The following is an 18,790-nucleotide window of genomic DNA, read 5'->3' as shown; positions in this document are numbered from 1 at the left end:
TCACCAGGTTGTCAGGTGGGTTGCAGCAAACTTCAAGGTGTGAAAATGGATCCCCTGACACGCCAGGGCTCCGTATCCATTCCAGACAGAAACAAGACAGACAGCATGGTGGAAGACTTGGTGGTCCTTGTACGAGGAGGAGCGAGTGAGTATGTCACTGCCCTGGCATACAGAGAGCTGCCAACAGCGGACCTGATGCAGGAATGGGGAGATGCGGTGCAGTACAATCCGGACATCATCAAAGTTAAGGTACACGCACCCACCCCACCCATCCTTTCCTCTACTCACAAAACAGCTTCTAAAGGGTTTCCCTGAGCCAGGGTATAGAATGCAGAGTGCAGTAAGACACAAGTCCTAACCTTGAGATAGATACCGTATAGTAGAAAATGTGTCCAGACTGAACTGATTGTAATATACTGCACAACACCAGCTAGAGACCCCTCACTCCCTCTCACTTGGGCTCCCAAGTTGCTCAAGTAAGTTAATCATCGGCTTCTAGTTCCAGGCTTCTTAAATCAATATCGTTTGCAGTTTACTGGGGAATCCCTCATTTGGTTCTTTGTTCATTTAAATATTCATTCCTACAACCAACAAGTCATTGCTAAGTTCCTGTGATGTGATGTGAACTAAGGCACTGGAGAAAAACAGGAGGATGCAAGGATGAAAAATGCAGTCTACAGTAAGATCCATGAATGCATTATTGTTTTACAGGACAGCATAATACATAGTGGTAATCCCTAACATGTTTTGGGCACCTACCATGTTCATGATACTCTGCCAAGGACTTTGGGAATGTTATTCCATCTAATTCTCATAAGCCTGCAAATTTAGTATGCTTATCTCCATTTTAGGGCTGATTTAAAAATCCAGGTCACAGAGCTTTCATCCGTCTGTGACTAAGTCCAGACCTGAAAAGTTGACCTCTTCCCTCCCCTCCAAATTTTCCTGTGGGTTTGGTAAATAGAAAATAATGATCCCAACCAACTGTCACCCTAACAATGGCAGTTTTACAACCTTAAACCAAAAAGACGTTTGCTAGAGCAGTGCTGTCATACACATCAGCAGGGCTGGCCCTTGCCTGTGGGTACTTCAGCACGGTGTCCATGTCACATCTTATACTGCCCTCTTCTTGCTATTGTCTGTACAATTATTGATGATCCAGCATCCGCCCTCCGGAGATCTACTCTTGCAGCCAAGGAGCGGAGTTAAGGGGCTGGAGCTCTGATGAAAGGCTGTGCAGTCCCCGAACTTGGCAGTTTTCCAGTGTCTTTATTTATATGTCAGTTGCAGGGTTGCTGCAGAACAAGAAGGCTGCCATTCAAATCCTTTCCCCTGCCACTTATTCAGTAGTTACACTTAGGGTTTAGTTGCTGGCAAGCATCGAGAAAGGTAAAGTGAGCCATAGCTTGCAGGCGGCTCTAGAGAAATCTGGGATGGGCTGATGACATGGTGACATTGGCTGGTATCACAAACAAGCATGGGAGAGAAGAGAGTTCATGGAAAAATAGACCCCTGGTCTTTACTTTTTACTGTTATCTTATCTGAATTTTGTTTTAAACTTAGAATTAATGGGTTGCTCTGGTTACCTATCCATTTAGGTTGGAAGTGCCATCATGGGCATTGGGAATGTCAAGTATCCAGCAGCACGGGATATGTTAATGGGATGTGTGTTTTGTGTGTCTGTGAGAAAGAGAGCGAGCACATGTTAGCATGCTAAGCATCTCAGACCTGCCACGATCCTCAGAGATGTGGTATTTACTGATGGCACAGAGGCTTTACCCAGCATGTATGTGATGCCCTGAAAAGTATCCTATGTACTATGAGTATGATGCTGTGAAGGGTTGTGGGGACTGAAAGGGGAGAGATTAGAAAATCAGAGATATTTCCAGTAGTGGTGGAGGTGAATTTGTTGAAGGCTTTTATGCATTTCTCCTATATATCCCTAACTTGACTTGGAACCATCTATTGTAGTTATAGATTCTTTCTGGAAAGAGAAAACTGTGTATGACTTCATATTATCTCAAAATAATTCTCTGCAGAATCAGCTTACCAGGTAGTTGGAGCAGCAAGTGCTTTCCAAGAGAGCAGAAACCACTCGATAAGGAATTCCTAGACACAGAGTATTGGCCAAGGCTCATGTACATAGACCAGTCTTAAAGATCAATATCTGAAAACACAGTTCCTATAGGAGCTGGGTAGGCAGGAAAGAAGACCAGAGAAGAACCCATTCACATTGTTTACTGGTGAACATTAGATATAGAGACATGGCTCTTTGTTCAAAGAAGAGGTAGAGAAATAACTGGACATATATAAAGAGAACTTTGAACACAAAAGATTGAAATTATATCCAAGATAAAATAAACATACATCTAAACATAGAAGTAAATTTTACAATGCATTTGCTTTGTGATTATAAGAAAGTAAAGAGTTTATGAACTAAAAAATAGAAGCCGAGATGTTTAGACACTAATCAGATGGAAAGGGTAATGGCTGAATGTAGGAAGCCCAAAGCACAATAGTAGAATCAAAACCTACACTGGAAACTATAAAGAACAAAATTGACACTGCAGAAAATTGAGTCAGTGATGTGGAAGGTGCTGTAAAAATGTTCCTATAATGCAGAAGCAAAAGACAAAGAGATTAAAACAATGATATAAAAGAAATATGATGGACACAGAGTACAGAAGTGGAAATCTAAAACCCAGAGCATTCTTCCTGAGAAAGATACAGAATTAAATGTGCAGATGCATTAATCAAGCACATAATAAGGGAAACTTCCCTGAGCTAATAATGCAAAATGAACAGCTCATTGAAAAGCAGGCTAAAGTACTGAAGATAAAACAATACTGAAATATAGCGTGGTGAAATTTTTTACTTTGAGGAACAAATAGATTCTACAAAAATAGAAGTCATACTGATCTTAGAATTATTCACAGTGCTAAATGCCTAAAGATTGTGGAGGGATAAGCATGAAGGAAAAAGCTTGTGTCCCAGTGAAATGGTCTTTAAAGGATGAAAAAATTCCCCAAGACATTCCGAGGAGCCTGGCAATAGAGGATGTCCAAATAATTCTGAACTTCAGACAAATAAGGAATATTGTTTTTTTAGGATAAACATCTTTCAAATATTTCATGTGACATATTTGGTGGCTCAGATGGTAAAGAATCTGCCTGCAGTGTAGGAGATCTGGGTTTGATCCCTGGGTTGGGAAGATCCCCTGGAGAAAGAAATGGCAACCCACTCCAGTGTTCTTGCTTGTCCATGGGAAATCCCATGGACAGAGGAGCCTGGCGGGCTACAGTCCATGGCAAAGAGTCAGACATGACTAAGTGACTAACACTTTTTCACTTCATACTAAAATTTCATCTGTTACTTATCTGAAATTCAGTTTTAACTCAGAATACTACATTTGATTTTCAACCTTAGTCACAAAGCCTATCATGCACGTACATATCCATTGTGGTTGGGGTGGCTAGGTTGTGGTCTGGGGTTCAGGCTGATGGAGAGTCCATGGTACAGAACATGGTATGACCAAGTGTAGAAGGGAAAATACAGTGGTGAGTGGTTCAACGAGGCATCAGGAGAGCCTCGGTTACGCCACCGTGAAACAGCCCCAGATTTCAACGCCTTAGCCCAGCAAAAGTTTATTGCTCAGTCACATATCATGTCCAAAGTGTACTGGTAAAGGGGCTTTTCTGAATATCACAGTGGGATCTGGGCAGTGGAGGTTTGCTCTTGTCATTTGCTCCCAATATCATCACAGCAATGGTAAGGGAATGGGAAAATTCACCACACTCTGCTGCCAAAGCTTCAACCTGGAAGGGGTGCTCCCTCTGCTTACCTCTCACACCTCAGAAAAAGTCATGCTGCAAACCTGTCCTTAAGGATGGTTCAGGGAAAAGCAGTCCTGCCAAGTGCCCAGAAGGAAAAGAAGCTGATACATTTGGTAAACAGTGATAATGACTATTACACTTTACTGGAGCAATTTAGTCAAAGATTCTCTAAAAGCAAGTTACTCTGATCAACAGAAGGTTAAAAATGTAAATGCCGTGGTAGCATGAATCAGGAAGATATTTCGGACTTAGACCAATCTCACTGGAAATAATAAATTCTGAATTTCAAACAAGGAAACCCACAAATATTATTAAGTGGAAGATAAAGTGAAACTTTGAAAGTGAAGTCGCTCAGTCGTGTCTGACTTTGCGACCCAGTGAACTGTAGCCCACCAGGCTCCTCTGTCCTTGGGATTCTCCAGGCAAGAATACTGGAGTGGGTTGCCATTTCCTTCTACAGGGGAACTTCCCGACCCAGGGATCAAACCCAAGTCTCCTGCATTGCAGGCAGACACTTTAACCTCTGAGCCACCATAACACAACAACAAAATAATTTGCCACACGTGAAATCTTTCATGTGTAAGGAATGACACTGTTTATAAGAAAAATATCTCAAGAAATAGGAAACTCTCAGAAAAACTCAGATGATAAATAAGCAAAATTTTAACTCCTCAGCAATAAAAATAAAAATTAAAGTAACAATACAAAGTATCTTTTGCCTATCAGATTAACGATGATTAAAAATCTTTAATACTCAACCTTATTGGGAACAATAAAATGGAAACTTTTATATTATGAAATAGGACTATAAAATGGTTCAACCTTTTAGGAAAAGAATTTAACTGTATATATCCAAGACATTAAAAATGTTTACAGTGTTTGATCCAATAACCCTAAGTGCAAAAATTGACTATAGCAATCATTTTAAAAATTGGTAAAGATGTATCTATAAAGACCCACCTCATTTTATGCTGCTGCAGTCTCACTTTATCTGAGGTTTTGCTTTCTGAGGTTCAGTTACTCATGGTCAACCATGGTCTGAAAATATTAAATGGAAAACTCTAGAAAGAAACAATTTTTAGGTTTTTAATTGCAAGCCATTTTGACTAGTGTGATGAAATCTTACATTGTCCCACTGCATCCCTACCTTGGATCCCCAGCCATCAGCACCATCTGCTCCTGACATTCAACCCCTGGCATGACCACAGTTCAGTAATCCAGCACCCCCCGAAGCAGATGAACTTTCTGATGTCACATCAACAGTAGCCTGACGCTATGTCATAATGCCTCCGTCATTCACTCACTTCATCTGACCATGTTAGCACTTTATGATCTCATGTCATCATCAGTAGAAGAAGGGTAAGTACAGTACAGTCAGATATTTTGAGAGACAGAGAGAGCACATTCACATGACTTTTATTACAGTGTATTGTTTAATTGTTCTATTTTTAGTTCCCATTGTTAATCTTCTCTTATCATGCTTAATTCATAAATTAAATTAATCAAATTAAACAAAATTAAATAATCCTATACCCATAAATAGTATATGGGTATAAGAAAGAACATAGAATATGTTGAGTTTGGTACTCTTCATCATCAAGGGTCTTGGAATGTATCCTGACTGATAAGGGAGGACAACCATATTTATAGTAGCAAAAGGAAAAATAAAAGTGGAAGCAACCTAAAGATTCAATAACATAGCTGAATACATTGTAGTTCACCAGGACAACAGGATACCCTGTAGTCATGAAAATCATTTTATCAAGGATTATTGAAGAGCATAGGAAAATGTTCATAATATGATATTAAGTGAAAAAAGTGGAATGTAAACATGCTTTTCTTATGCCATCAATTTGGTATAAGTATCTGTCCATCTACCCTTCCAAAAATATATTCGGAAAGGGCACAAATCACAGTGATAACAATTCATATCTTCTGCTGCTTGCTGAGTGTTGCTCTGATAAATTTCTTTTCCTGCGCCTCAGCTTTGCCATCGATACAATGGGGATACAGAAGTCTATGTAAACTGGGGATACAGAAGTGTACCTGACTCCTAAGATTGTTGTAAAGACTAAGTTAGATCACATATGTTTTTAGTTCAGCAGCTAATGAATCCTAGCCATGGCAATAATCAAGAATGCCAATCACCAGGGTCCATCACAGAGAACTGCATGAAGTTTTATAGACCGTGCCTGCCTGGCGTGCTGCAGTTAAAGGGGTCACAAAGAGTTGGACGTAACTTAGCGACTGAACAGCCACCACCATCTCTGTGCAGCAATGTAATCAACAGTTTTCACAAGCGCAGGTGTGCTAAGGAAACAGTGATCAATGTGAGTAGGTAGGATTGGGTGTCTAGGGGAGAGATGTAGAAGAAAGATGGAGGAAGGGAGGAAAAAAGAAGAGGGCAAAAGAGAAAAAGACAGGAAAAAGGAACCAGCAAGCCAAAAAAAAAAAAAAAAGGAAAGTGAGCCACATCAAGTTAAAAAGGAAACTGTGGACGGAATCTTAGGACTTACTGCCAAGTTCCAAGGCAAACTGTCCTGGAGAACCCTGGGATAGAGGTTGGAAAAGAGAATAATCACCATTTTTACCACCAGTTTTCATGAACTCATAGGAGAAGTACAGATTTGGGATTAGAATCCTGGCAGTGCAATTCAATTTCTTCAACTTAACCTCACCTGAAATGGCGCTGGTAATTTCTCCCCTGCGAGGATGGAGGATCATAGCACAGCCCCTGGCACACAGTGCCACTGACTTGATCTCCTGGAGCAGATCTCAGAACTAGTAGGAAAATGCCTGGTACGTTAAAAGCAGGTTAAAGGCAGCCTTTTGAGGTGCTCTGGCAGTGAGAGCAGGCTGTTGGAGGAGCTCATTGTGGGTGTACAGCAACCCCTTATGTACCCCCGCCTACCCACCATGTGTGGCTAGAAGCTGGACCATTCTGCAAATAGCCTCTGGATCAATTCATTGACCACAAAACAGTGAGACAATGGGACCACCAAGGGGCCTTGCTTTGCCCACTGGAGTGAAGGTCAGCATCAGATGCATTAAGAAATGGAAGCAATTTTCTTCCCACTGGAGGCTTTTATTAGGCATGATTGCCTGTGTTTAGACGGACCCTAAACTCTCCAGGGCTGGATTAGGGCAGGATCACAAACAAAATCTGGTGAGGAACCTGACCCTGGAGCTGAAACTCTGAGCCGAGAGGCTCTGAACATGTTTAACTGCCTCTTTGGACTTTGCCTCTATCTTTTCCAAGGCCACAAACACCCCCACATCCATCTATGGCCTCCTTCTCTCAGACACAGCCATGCCCACTGAGAGCATCTTTCTCTCTGCTTGCCACACCCTGGCCTCCATGCCAGCTGCTATTACCCTAATGAGGCCTCCCATTCCCTTTTCATCCTTCTACCCACTCTTATTAGCCACTCTCACTAAGCTTGGGGCTGAACCCTCAAGATACAGCTCAGCAGTATATAGGTCTGATCTTCAGGAGCTTACAGTCTACTTAGAGATGAAGGAAAAGGGACTTCAGCCCAAAACATTGACCACGAGGAAAAAAGGAGATAGAATTTGCATTGGATGAGTAGTGTAGACAGTATGCTGAGCGTTTCATAGTAGGAAGGTGTTCTGGAAGCTTCAAAGCTCAGGGGAAGTTTCCCTAATGGTGGCTCTTACATGACATGAAGAATTTTCACAGGTTTGGAGTGGGGGGTATTGCTGGAACAGGGCTCCCATAATACTTCCAAAGAGCGGCTTGCAAATCATCTCCCCTCTCCCACCAAAGAGAGATTAACCAGCTGCTCCTCTCTATCCTGATTACTGTCCTGCAATTGGAGAAGGAAGTGGCAACCCACTGCAATATTCTTGCCTGGAAAATCCCATGAACGGAGGAGCCTGGAAGGCTACAGTCCATGGGGTTGCGAAGAGTCGGACGTGATTGAGTGACTTCATTTTCTTCTCTACCCATTACAAGTTGCCACTGTTACCTGTAACCACTGTTCTGTTCAGTTCAGTTCAGTTCAGTCACTCAGTTGTGTCTGACTCTTTGCGACCCCATGAATCGCAGCATGCCAGGCCTCCCTGTCCATCACCAACTCCCGGAGTTCACTCAGACTCACATCCATCGAGTCCGTGATGCCATCCAGCCATCTCATCCTCTCTCGTCCCCTTCTCCTCCTGCCCTCAACCCCTCCCAGCATCAGAGTCTTTTCCAATGAGTCAGCTTTTCACATGAGGTGGCCAAAGTACTGGAGTTTCAGCTTTAGCATCATTCCTTCCAAAGAACACCCAGAGCTGATCTCTTTCAGAATGGACTGGTTGGATCTCCTTGCAGTCCAAGGGACTCTCAAGAGTCTTCTCCAACACCACAGTTCAAAAGCATCAATTCTTCAGCACTCAGCTTTCTTCACAGTCCAACTCTCACATCCATACATGACCACAGGAAAAACCATAGCCTTGACTAGACGGACCTTTGTTGGCAAAGTAATGTCTCTGTTTTTCAACATGCTGTCTAGGTTGGCCATAACTTTCCTTCCAAGGAGTAAGTGTCTTTTAATATCATGGGTGCAGTCACCATCTGCAGTGATTTTGGAGCCCCCCAAAATATAGCCTTACACTGTTTCCACTGTTTCCCCATCGATTTCTCATGAAGTGATGGGACCGGATGCCATGATCTTCGTTTTCTGAATGTTGAGCTTTAAGTCAACTTTTTCACTCTCCTCTTTCACTTTCACCAAGAGGCTTTTGAGTTCCTCTTCACTTTCTGCCATAAGGGTGGTGTCATCTGCATATCTGAGGTTATTGATATTTCTCCCTGCAATCTTGATTCCAGCTTGTGCTTCTTCCAGCCCAGAGTTTCTCATGATGTACTCTGCATGGAAGTTAAATAAGCAGGGTGACAATATACAGCCTTGACATATTCCTTTTCCTATTTGGAACCAGTCTGTTGTTCCATGTCCAGTTCTAACTGTTGCTTCCTGACCTGCATATAGTTTTCTCAAGAGGCAGGTCAAGTGGTCTGGTATTCCCATCTCTTTCAGAATTTTCCACAGTTTATTATGATCCACACAGTCAAATGCTTTGGCATAGTTAATGAAGCAGAAATATATGTTTTTCTGGAACTCTCTTGCTTTTTCCATGATCCAGCAGATGTTGGCAATTTGATCTCTGGTTCCTCTGCCTTTTCTAAAACCAGCTTGAACATCTGGAAGTTCACGATTCACGTATTGCTGAAGCCTGGATTGGAGAATTTTGAGCATTACTTTACTAACGCGTGAGATGAATGCAATTGTGCAGTAGTTTGAGCATTCTTTGGCATTGCCTTTCTTTGGGATTGGAATGAAAACTGACCTTTTCCAGTCCTGTGGCCACTGCTGAGTTTTCCAAATTTGCTGGCATATTGAGTACAACACTTTCACAGCATCATCTTTCAGGACTTGAAATAGCTCAACTGGAATTCCATCACCTCCACTAGCTTTGTTCATAGTGATGCTTTCTAAGGCCCACTTGACTTCACATTACAGGATGTCTGGCTCCAGGTGAGTGATTACATCATGATTATCTGGGTCGTGAAGATCTTTTTTGTCCAGTTCTTCTGTGTATTCTTGCCACCTCTTCTTCATATCTTCTGCTTCTGTTAGGTCCATACCACTTCTGTCCTTTATTGAGTATCCATTAATACGACTGTCTGTATCTCTAGATTCTGAGTTCTGGGGGAGTGAAGTGGGGATCTTATCTTATTCCTTACTATGCTTCATGCCTGGCACTTGGAAGGTATTCAGCAAGTGTTCATTGACCTGAACTTGAATGGGCTTGTCTGTGGCTATTGGGTGGGATGGGAAAGAGAAAGGATGGGGTGTCCATCTGCATGCTGTACCGTCCATCCAGTTCCATATGAATCCACTGTGATCTGCCTGCACCAAACCTGCCCATTCCTATGGAGCCTTACTTTGGGCATTTGTTACTATATGACCAGTGTATTCTGCTGAAATCAATACCTTTGCTCCTTTCCCAGGTAATGCCTCTGTATGAACTGGTGACAACCACGGACTTCGCCTACTCCAGCACAGTGAAGCAGAACATGATGAAGGCTCTGGAGGAGTTTCAGAAGGAAGTCAGCTCCTGCCAGTGTGCTCCCTGCCAGGGGAACGGAGTCCCTGTCCTGAAAGGTGCTGTTTCCAGTGTCATTTGTGGAAGCTACCATCTGGATGGGCTGGTTCTGGGGCCAGATCACATTGTCAGATCCACACACCCTCCAGAGGTGTGTTTCTAGGTCAAGGTTTGATGTGTATCTCCAGGAGAATTTCTAGGTCATTCCCCAGTCTTCTGTCCCAAGCTCCAGGGATTGTCATAAAGCTCCCTTTTTGGTCTCAGAGGAAAAAATATGAGCCCCTGGCCATTTGGAGCCTTTTAAAGCTGAGCTTCTCCACCCTGGTTGGGCATTAGAACCACTGGGGATCTTTAGAACTACTGATGCTAGGGCCCCAAATGTGATCATCGCATGAAACTCTAGGGAAGAGACCCTCATCAGGATGGTAAACCCTCTCCTCTTCTGGTAGTTCTAATTTGTGGCTAGGGTGTGACTCACCATTGCTAAGCCCCCACCTTCCTGGAGCACAGTGAGATGGGGTTAGACTAAGGAGGCGCCTGTACTCAGGCGGCGCTAATGGCAAGGTGCACGATGCTCCTGTCAAGGTGCATGTGAGAATCACCCAGGGAGCTTTTCACAGACAAAGAGCCCTGGGCCTCAGCCCAAAACAGTGAAAGCGAATCACTGGGGCTGGCCTTTTAAAAAGCCTACCAGATAATTCAGTGTACAGTGAGAGCTGGGCAACTGTTCCACAGCTGAATTCACTGGCAGACAGAATCCATGATTTTGATGAGCTTTTAGACTAACAGGAGAGCTAGACTTGACCCAAGGTTACGTTGAAATGTACCAGTGTTAGGACCTGGAAGTCAGAATGCAGGCAGCTAGAAGAGGCTGCTTGGACTGTGAGGATACCTAGGTTCTAGCCACAGGGGAAAACATTAAACTGAAGGCAGGATGAGCTGAGATGCTATGGCCTGTAACAGGGAGTGGGGAGGGACTCTGGGACTCTGTCCTGGTCAGACAAAGGGCCCTCCCTGGGCAGAGCAGGGGAAACCCCTCCTGCATATCCTGACTAATACATGGTGAGACAATTGGAGGATGGGGAGGTGGCAGCATGGATGGGCCGCAAAGAACTTCATTGCTAACTTGCGGGTCACATCCGGGGTCACCGCAGTGGGCAGAGCAAACATGGGCAGGACTGGGGCCTGGGGTCATCTGCTCTTGTTTTGATGGGCTAAGGGAGGGTCTGGTCCAGCGTAATGCCGAAACAGGGTGCCAAGAGCACCTGGGTACGGCAGATCCCAGCCTAGGGAGCCAACCGGCAGAACTTATGTGGATAGAGTGAGCTCAACAGAGGGGACACGAGAGGAGATCTGTTCTTGGGGAGAAAGATCCCACCTCCACCTGCTCAGCTGAGATGGATGGATGTGTGTCTAGCTTCTCAGAGGGGGTGGAGATGAGCAAAGCAGGCATAAGTGACAGCGTAAGGATGGAGAGTTCTCCTTCAGAAACAGGACCTATAAGTGAGGGTCAGTTCAGCAGCAAGTAGGATCCATTCACCTGCTCCAAATTTTGATCTAGGGTTGCTGAAATCCCCCTTGCCTTGTGTGTAATTTGGACCTCGAGACTGGAGCTCCCCGGAGGGTCTACTTTGGAGGTGAGGGAGAAAAGGAAGCCAGAGGCTGAAAGGGCCTGGCCTGTAAAGGACAGTCCTGTAAAACGAGTTCATGTGGTTAATGAGAGAAGCTCCAGGGTGACATGTGACAGATTAACGTGAAGAATAATTTCTAAAGTGTCAGAACCGGCCAAAGGGAACATAAAAGTGAAAAGTGAAAGAGAGTGAAAGTCGCTCAGTGTCCCGCTCTTTGTGACCCCATGGACTATACATACAGTCCATGGAATTCTCCAAGCCAGAATACTGGAGTGGGTAGCCTTTACTTTCTCCAGGGGATCTTCCCAACCCAGGGATTGAACCCAGGTCTCCCGCATTGCAGGCGGATTCCTTGCCAGCTGAGCCACAAGGGAAGCCCAAGGTAGCATGAGATGTCCAAGAGTAGTGAGTTCCCCATCACTAGAGGTGTTCAAGCAGAGACTAGGAAATTACTTGATGTGCAATTGAGCACCAATGACCACTGGCCCCAGTGACCTCAGTAATGTATCTTCTGACCCCCAAAATCCATAAGTCTAGGTCAACGGTCAGCTAATGGGTAATTTTTCTCAGTAGCTCTACATCAGTTTCTGTGGTGGAATAAACACCCTTTCATGAGCAAAGGACCTTCAGGAAAGGAGTGGGTATTCTTGGCACTGAACCTTCTTATTTCAACCCTTCAGTTAAACGTTTGTCCTATTTTAACCTAATGGAAAAGCTGTGAACCAGGAGCTTTTTGCTTCACATGGTGTGATTCACGTTTTCTCTGCCTTGTCTTCTCAGGAACACGCTGTGACTGCATCTGTCCCGCTGGATTCCAAGGCTCAGCCTGTGAGGTCACACATCGGAAAAGTAAGGAGTCTGTGAGAATGGGTTGGGAAAGGGAAGTCTAGGGAAGTCCAGAAAATAATTCGAAAGAGTAAGAGCAAAGTCAGGGCATGGACTAGGGAACTGGACACTATGAAACTTGAGATCCATCTCTTTTTTTAAAGCTTTATTTGTTTAATGTTTTGGCTGCACTAGGTCTTCACTGATGTGAGTGCAAGCTTTCTCTAGTTGCTAGGAGCTGGGCTTATTCTTCATTGCGGTGTGCGGGCTTCTCATTGTGATAGCTTCTTTTCTTATGGAGCATGGGCTCTAGCGAAGAGTGGGCTTCAGTAGTTGCAACATCCAGGCTAAGTAGTTGCGGCACTTGGGCTCTAGAACTCAGGCTCAGTAGTTGTGGTACCTGGGCTTAGTTGCCTTGCTGCATGTGGGAGCTTACTGGACCGACCAAGGCTTGAACCCATGTCCCCTGCATTGGCAGGTGGATTCTTAATCACTGGACCCGCAGGGAAGCCCTTGAGATCCATCTTGACTCCTGATTTTGTGTTTTCACAACTGAGAGTACTCCGTGTTGCAAGACTGCTCATGCATGGCAGCTGCAAGTCATCTCTTCAAATCATTCTGGAATGTTTATTGTTTCTTTTCTTTTTTTTTTTTTTCAAATGTAGTGAACTCCTATTCAACCCTCAAAATCCAACACAGATGCCCTTTCTTCTGTAAAAAGTGTTCTAATCCAAGTAGAATTAATTTCTACTGTGGGATCCCATAGGACTTCAAACATATTTATTATAGCTCTTAGCACATTCCATTTTGGGTTGTGTGTGTCTCCCTCCCCTGTCTGTGAGTAGGGATTGTGTCCCATTTATATCTCTGAGTCCTCAGGTTCCCACACAGTTACTGCTGTTGAATTAACAACTGAAAGACTGGATTACCATTCTTTAGCCAGTTTATTATCTAAGAATTCTTAACACCGCCTAATCCCCACCCCCACCTGTTTCTTTTCCTTTCTGTGAATTTTTGGTGATACCGAAAAAGGAAATAGCATATCCAATAAAAACACCAAACATGTATTAAATTCTCCATTAGGAAGATTTCCTGGAAGAGGAAATGGCAGCGCACTCTAGTATTCTTGCCTAGTCCCCAGGGTCGCTAAGAGTCAGATATGACAGAGCAATTGAACACACACACACACACATACACACACCCCATTTGGTAGCAGACAACTTGGTGTGAGGGCTTTAACTCAGCATGGATTCACATTCCATCTCATCATTTAATAGCAAATTACTTGACCTCTTTGTGCCTTGATTTCCTCATTTTTAAAATGGAGATGATGATATTAACACATCATTGACCAGAGATGTATTGGCTTGACCACAGAGTTCTTTCACATTTTTCTATAAGAACATATGGAACAATCTGAACAAACTTTTTGGTCAACCCAATATTAATGCTTCCCTGATGGCTCAGTGGTAAAGACTCTGCCTGCAGTGCAGGAGACACAAGAGACATGGGCTTGATCCCTGGGTCAGGAAGCTCCCCTGAAGGAGGAGATGGCAACCTACTCCAGTATTCTTGCCTGGATAATCCCTTGGACAGAGGAGCCTGGTGGGCTACAGTCCATCGGGTCAGACATGACTGAATGACTGAGCACGCATGCCTGTACATATATGCAATATTAATGTCACATGTGTTAGTTTCTGCAAAAATCCCCTGGCCAATAATGTGTTAACTACCTCAAAGAGTTGTCTTGAGTCTCTCTTGAGACATAAAAAGCTCTTGGAAGGATGCCTAACCCATTGAAAGAGCAAAATAAATATTTGTTTTAGAGAAAAATATATAGTTAATTTTTATTTCACATATATTAAATCCTTTCATCCTCTCAACCTCATGAAGTAGATACTGCCAATACCCCCGTTTTATAGATGAAGAATCGGAGGTTCAGTGGGTGCCTAACTAACTTGCCCACATAGTAGATATGGGGACCCAGTTTCATGTCCAGCACGCCTGTCTCTGTTGCCTTTGTTCTTGGTGCCTGCTCTGCCCTCCTCCCCAGTAAAGGGTTCAGGGGTTTCTTCACCCCCTCTCCTGCTATATCTCGACCAGACCCCTGACAGTGATCTGTCCAGTGAGAGTATAATGACAACAATCATAGGACTTCCACTGGTTGGAGGAGACCTTGGAAATCTCCTTCTCCTGGTATCTCGTGTTACCAGTGGTGAGGCCCAGAGATATTAAATAATGTACCCAGAACTACACTGCAAGTTAGAGGCTCAGCCACGTGCATATCCATCATGGTGAATATAATTGACTATTTTCCAGTCTCATCAACAATCAGAAATCCTAAAGGGAAAGGCAAATGTCAGGGAGGGGTGAGCACAGTGTTATCACTTCATTGAAAGCACACAGCGACCGCTGGTGGATAACAGAGCTCCCATCTGATATGCTGAGAAGACCTTAACTATCTAGCATGTATACCTTGGAAGTGTCTAAGCTAGAAACCATTTATTCCACTAATATGGACTCAGGGATTCCTATGTGCCAGTTTAGGTGCTGGAGTTCATTTGGGGCGGGGGGAATCAGATATAATTCCTTTCACCATGGAGATTGCTCTTTAGAAAGACCAACATTTGAATCGTCTGTTTTGACTGTAAGTGCTACAAAATGCTCTGAGAGCTTAAAATATGAAATATTGATGGGGAGTTAGGAATCAGGAAAGGTTTCCCTGCAGAAATAACACTTAAACTGAGATCTGGAGGATGAATAGGATTGACCAGAGGAACAGAGGAGAGAAGAGTATTTGGGGCCAGGGGAACAGCATGTGCAGGGGCCCTGTGGTTAAAAGGAGCGTAGTGAGTCAGTGGCCTGAGGAAGGACAGTGGACTGGAGTGGGGAGACCAGAGATTCAGATTCCCAGTGCCCTAGGGGTCATACACCTCACCCCTCCTGCAGGGCACTCGTGTATAATAAAGGCTAATCAACATTCATTGACCTTCTTTCTTGTAGATGTCCCCATCGATGGAAAGTGGAATTGCTGGTCAAACTGGTCTCCGTGTTCTGGAGGACATAAAACAAGACAAAGGCAGTGCACCAATCCACCTCCTGGAAATGGGGGCAACCCCTGCTTGGGCCCTGCTTCAGAAACACTTAACTGTTAAGGAAGGGAAAGCATTTGGCAGGTGATTCTCCTGTGGGCTGCACACAGCATACGTGCTGAGCCCTTAGAAATCAAGCCAGCTCAGCCCCACGCCTGCTCCCATCTGGAGCTGGCCCACGGGTGGAGGGCTGTGCCATTCAGAATGTTTAAAATAAAGATATTCTTTGTCCAGTGCACATCGATTTGAACAAATAGTAAGTTAAACAGTAATTAGGGTCTCCTGAAGGGCTTAACCATCCTGATAATCTTCACTTTGCTCATCTCAGCAATTGTATTTTACTCACATTTACTACCAGCCAGGATTGTGTTGGAAGTTGTCTATGTGAAAGTCCCACTATCCACCAGTGACCTGCACAGAGTAGGTTCCCAATGATGGATCCTTGAATAGATATTAAACTGTTCCTATCCTGAGGACGTATTGTCTCATTCATCATGTCAGTGGACAATTCAGGTTTATAGAATGATTAGTATGTGCCAGCCATGGTGCTCAGTGCATTTATTCATTCATTCCATCCTCAAGACCTTATAAGGTGGATACTTTATTAGCCCTATTAAACAGCAGGACAGAGAAGGCAATGGCGACCCACTCTAGCACTCTTGCCTGGAAAATCCCATAGACAGAAGAGCCTGGTGGGCTGTAGTCCATGGGGTCACAAAGAGTCAGAAACGACTTCACTTTCACTTTCACTTTTCACTTTCATGCATTGGAGAAGGAAATGGCAACCCACTCCAGTGTTCTTGCCTGGAGAATCCCAGGGATGGGGGAGCATGGTGGGCTGCCATCTATGGGGTCGCACAGAGTTGGACACGACTGAAGCGACTTAGCAGCAGCAGCAGCAAACAGCAGGAGAGCCAGCTTAGAAGAGTTCAGTTACTTACTTTTCCAAGGTTATACAGTTAGGGAGTGGGGGAGCTGGACTGCAAACCTGGGCACTCAGGCTCCAGAGTTTTAAACTCTTAACAGTGATGCTCCTCTCCTCTCCATACTGGACACTGGATTAACAAAGAATTTTTTATGAAATGTAGAAGAAAGTGCTGTGTGTGTGTGTGAGTGACTGACAAATCCCACCCACTGCATCCCAAAGAGCATGGATCCAGGTTCCTCAGCTCCTTTTGATGCTGAGCACGGGAAGTAAGTGTTTGTTCTGGGGCAGAGCTGAGTTGTTGTGACATGAGTGGGTACCCAGAGAAGATGCTGAACAAGAGACAAGAACAAGGGAAATTCATCACTGAATGAGAGACAGTTTGAAAAGAAAGAAAAAAAGAGAGGTTGTGGTGTTTCGAAGAGGAAACACATCAGGAGATGCTCAAGCTGATGGCTGTGGAGTGATGGGCAGTGTAAACCTCTGTGCGTCTGTACACTGTAGTCTGCTCACTCATGCTTTTGTGAAAATCTCCTTTGGGAAGGGAAGTACTTAAAGATGAGAATAAGAGTACAGTTGATCTTTAGGTTAGTAAGCACCAAAATATTTTTATTTTTTAGACTGAGTCAAGTGATCACCTAAGCTCTGTTGTTCTCTCTCATTCCATCTCATTAGAACATCCATTAATATTTTCTTTGCTCTCAGGCACTTCCTGTTGGATTGCATAACATCATGTGAATTTGTTGAAATCAGATTGGTGGGGGAAAAACAAAACAGTTGATTGAAGGTGAATTGGTTCATCCTGTATTTTTTCAACCGAGTGGTTTTCAGCCACATGATCTGCTATAAGTTTGCCGCTGGGCTAGGTACTTGGACCCAAGACCATAACATGTCCATGACACCAGAGCACAGGTCCCCAGCACCCACCAATCACGCCGCCTAGCTCTCTGGAATTGAGTCAGTAGAACAACGTAGAAGAAGCCAATCCTTTACTGCTCAGAGCTTCTGCAGCAAGCACGTCCATTCTGTCTGCCTTCTGCATCCTCGTGTCCCCTGCAATTGAACTGACGGGTCCAGGCCCTTGTTTGGCTTAATATTATTGCTTTGCCGTCTGCTGTTATTTCAACAGGCTAATCCAATAATGTTTTATCTCTTTCATTATACCAAGGCTGTATAATTTTCTTGTGTTATAATCTATCTTCTTTTAAGATTCCCCAGAGACGGGGAAGAGAGGTTCTGTCTTGGGTTGATGGCAGGCTCCCATGAAGCTGATACAGGCACGTGGAAGGCAGCACTGCCAAATTAAATTCTGAATCTCAATCACAGCCACCGCTTCTAATGGGAAATTTGAGTTGATTATGGAGATGACAGCGCAGGTTCACGTTTATTGCATTTAGCAGAAATTGTTTATCCTATTAAATACAGTCTTGAAGGAGAGACAATTGAATTGTAGAACACCGGTGAATACCCGGGTGACGCCCAGGCACAGCTAAACTGTGTAATAATTATATTCTTATTTGTGGGCTGAACTTCCCCTCGTGGCTCTTTTTGCAAACAAATGCATTTAGGAGGAGGCTGAAACAGAGTGTAAGAATTAAAATAAATGCAGACTGTGCTTTTGGAAAACCTTGGCAACTGTAGCTCACACCGCCATCCTCGTGAAGGAGCTGCAGCCTCCGTGGGGCCTGGGGCCAGGCAGTGTGTAGCCTGGCAGTGGTCCTGGACGCTTGATCACAGCCCAGGATACCTGGGGGTGGGTGGGTTTTGCATCTCAGAGTGTGAATCTCTGAAATGCTGGGGGCTTGGCCATGTGCTTGATGTCAAGACAGGGAGTTCTGTGTCTACACTTCCTCTGTGACCTTGGGGTAATAATTTAACTTCTGTGGGCATAGTAAGTATTATAATTATTTTCACAATAGTAGTAATAATAATAGCTGCCAATTATAGAGCACTTCTCTGTTTATGAAATCTTTTAACCTGCATCATCTCATTTCATCTTTATCTGAATTTTATGGGGTAGATATTAATACAGTCAGCAGGTGACATGTAGGGAAAGCTTCAAAGGGAAACATGATCCTTGCCACGAACGGGCTGACTATGAAAATCAACATAGATGCTGAGGCCAGGAGAAGAGCATCTGCTGGCAGAGAATCCAGAGGAAAATGGCATCTTTGTTTTAAAGGAGAGGGCTCTGGTCTGCTCCCAAGCACATATACAAAAATCCCGCTGGAAAGAGTGGGGCTGGAGCAGAAAGCCCTCAGGACACTTGGCCAGGTCTCCCTGGGGACCTTTGTAATTAGCATCTTGTTGGACATATTTTCTTTTACAGGTTGAAGATGTCCTTAATGACAGCTGTCTATTTGCCAGTGTTTC

The 18,790-nt window shown here is 44.1% G+C and overlaps 1 protein-coding gene across 1 annotated transcript in view; it reads left to right on the top strand.

Moving 5' to 3' along the window:
• The window catches only part of C8B (complement C8 beta chain), a 45,322-nt gene extending 29,357 nt beyond the window's left edge, over nt 1-15,965 (top strand). Inside the window, exons 9-12 of the mRNA XM_069592711.1 lie at nt 86-249; nt 9,850-10,003; nt 12,356-12,424; nt 15,404-15,965. Coding sequence (XP_069448812.1) covers nt 86-249; nt 9,850-10,003; nt 12,356-12,424; nt 15,404-15,555 — 539 coding nt within the window. The 3' untranslated portion in view covers nt 15,556-15,965. The remainder of the gene's footprint in view (nt 1-85; nt 250-9,849; nt 10,004-12,355; nt 12,425-15,403) is intronic.
• The last annotated feature ends 2,825 nt before the right edge of the window (nt 15,966-18,790 follow it).

The sequence above is a fragment of the Ovis canadensis genome, chromosome 1, assembly GCF_042477335.2.
Source record: "Ovis canadensis isolate MfBH-ARS-UI-01 breed Bighorn chromosome 1, ARS-UI_OviCan_v2, whole genome shotgun sequence".
NCBI classification, from domain to species: Eukaryota; Metazoa; Chordata; class Mammalia; order Artiodactyla; family Bovidae; genus Ovis; species Ovis canadensis.
Note: the sequence above shows the minus strand (reverse complement) of the source record. Positions and strands in the feature narration are given on the sequence as shown.